Genomic DNA, 2445 nt, shown 5'->3' on the forward strand with positions numbered 1-2445 from the left:
AGAATTAGTGACCAATCAGCCTTTTAAATATTCCTGTTAAATTTTATGTCAAGATAGTATTAGACAAACTGGAAGACAGAGTGGAGACTAAGAAAATTATTTATAATGAACAAGTAGATTTCAGGAAGGGTCAGAGCATGTTTGACAATTGTTAGGTTTTCTTTTTATCTTCTACATATGAGAGCAGTACTACAAAACATTTGAATGTTTTGACTCAATAGAAGTAGGTTATTGATGAAATTAGTTAACACTAGCATAGATAACAATCTACGGTATCTTTTGCAGCAGTTCTCTTCGATTATATTTACCAGAATGAAATAGATTTATGTAGATTGCTCACTGAAGCAATATCAACAAAATAAGGAGCAAAGCAAGGCTGAATCCTCACACCAATATTGTTTATTACTTATGCACATTTCATTCCTTCTCATATGTCAGCTTCTCTAGAAAGTTTCCATTATATCCCACACTGATAATATAGTTATACTCTCAATAACAAGAGTTGAGTTGAAAGAATGTTTAAAAAGCTAGGGCAGTGGTGGCGAACCTATGGCACGCGTGCCACAGGCAGCACTAAGAGCCCTCTCTGTGGGTACGCGTGCCGTCACTCCAGCCCCACCTCCCACCGCGGCCCCCCCTCACCAGCAACCCCTCCGGAGGAGAGTCACCCCCGAGCGCGATCCATGCAGAGTAGTGCAGCCAAGGACAAGATTTTACCCTCACGCCCTGTCTCACGAAGTTGATGCTACGGGGCACAGGCAGAGGGCGTGGCTGCCATGGCGCTGCTGGGCCACCTGGGCGATTTGCGGCAGGCCGTGGAGGCGGTGGGTGGCCCTGCGGGTGGGCAAGGGGTGGGTGGAGCGGGGCAGAGTGGGCAGGGCAGGGGCGGAGCAGGCAGGGGCGGGCGGGGTGGTTTTTGGGCACTCAGTCTCTAAAAGGTTTGCCATCAGTAAGCTAGGGCATTACAGGTAGTCCTTGTTTAGTAATCACAACTGGGACTGACAACGCAGTTAATCAAAGCAGTCACTAAGTGAAAGTGCACTTTCCTTTGCTTTACAAACCTGCAGAGGTCATAAATGTGAGCATTAATACCTTTTCATTGCTGTCATAACTGTGAACAGTTCTTAAACAAGGGCTATCTATATGTGCATATAAACTTATGTAGTTATACAGCATGTGTACACATATCATTACCTCATGAAGTGGTATGATATGTTCAATGGAGTCTTCATACAGGCTGGATAGCCATCTCTCCAAACTGTTTTAGCAGTTCTATGCTGAGCAGGAGATTTGACTACATGACCTTTGAGATCTCTTCTAACTCATGATTCTACACGTAGTGAAAGAGTTCCAGCACGGTACTTTATTGAATTAGAAATGGTTATCAAAGAAAAATTTTGGTCAGCTGTTTCATTTTAACATTTGAGAAGGAAAGGATCAAGTAACAAGGAAGTAAAGCATTGGCTTGGCATTAATTATCATGGGATGCCTTCCGACATAATATTTGCCACATCTGTGATGAACATTTTATAGCTAAGCATACCAATACAAAGGAGATAGTTTTAAATCATGGTTTTTGATCAAGCCATGATGGACTGATTCACACATCACTCAAGTCAAAAGCAAAGAAACCAACACATATCAGGCCTTAGATTTGTAGGCAGGCAAAAGTATTCATTGTGTATTTCACCTATTCCTTGTTTATCCCTTCATTCTATGCATATGTTTTAGATGAATTTCTGCAAGGATATGCTCATGGGGAAAAAAATGAAGCCAGGAAGTACAAAGTATGCATAATCATTTGCACTTCTTGCAAAGTAACATTTGCAGCCAATAAGTTGACATCAAACCGTGTTCCAAGCTGGTTTATGGTCCAAGAGTAAATTCTTGTTTATTCAGTGATCATGTGCATGCCCCATATTAAGTCTTAAAAACTAGCATATATGTAATGGCTTAGTGCAATATGTGACTCAATTTCTAAAAAACTGCAACTTAATGTAAGCTGGGTGGGTAGATGATGAAGTCTGAAAATTTATGTGTGGTGTAAAATGAATATACATTTAGTAATTTTGTTTTAGGACACTGGGGAGGAAGGATGGTGGAGAGGCTTTCTTAATGGTAAAGAAGGAGTTTTTCCAGATAACTTTGCAGTTCAGATTCATGAATCTGATAAAGATTTCCCTGTAAGTACTTATTGTAGTTTTTAAAAAGTTATAGCTCTTCTTTAAAAAGCTGATTTAATAACCAAGTACCGTATATTCCGGCGTATAAGACGACTGGGCGTATAAGACGACCCCCAACTTTTCCAGTTAAAATATAGAGTTTGGGCTATACTCACCGTATAAGACTACCCCTGTTCCAACGCACACCAAATAAAAATTAAAAAACAGATTTGATTTCAATATGGTAATTTTAATTCAAATGCTTATGACATGCAGGTACTTA

General features: G+C 40.2%; 1 protein-coding gene across 1 annotated transcript in view; it reads left to right on the plus strand.

Moving 5' to 3' along the window:
* The window catches only part of CD2AP (CD2 associated protein), a 72217-nt gene that overhangs the window by 34413 nt on the left and 35359 nt on the right, over positions 1-2445 (plus strand). The window contains exons 8-9 of the mRNA XM_015812295.1: positions 1732-1787; positions 2079-2183. Of these exons, the coding sequence (XP_015667781.1) occupies positions 1732-1787; positions 2079-2183 (161 nt within the window). The remainder of the gene's footprint in view (positions 1-1731; positions 1788-2078; positions 2184-2445) is intronic.

The sequence above is a fragment of the Protobothrops mucrosquamatus genome, unplaced genomic scaffold (genome assembly GCF_001527695.2).
Source record: "Protobothrops mucrosquamatus isolate PMUCROS unplaced genomic scaffold, P.Mucros_1.0 scaffold78, whole genome shotgun sequence".
NCBI lineage: Eukaryota > Metazoa > Chordata > Lepidosauria > Squamata > Viperidae > Protobothrops > Protobothrops mucrosquamatus.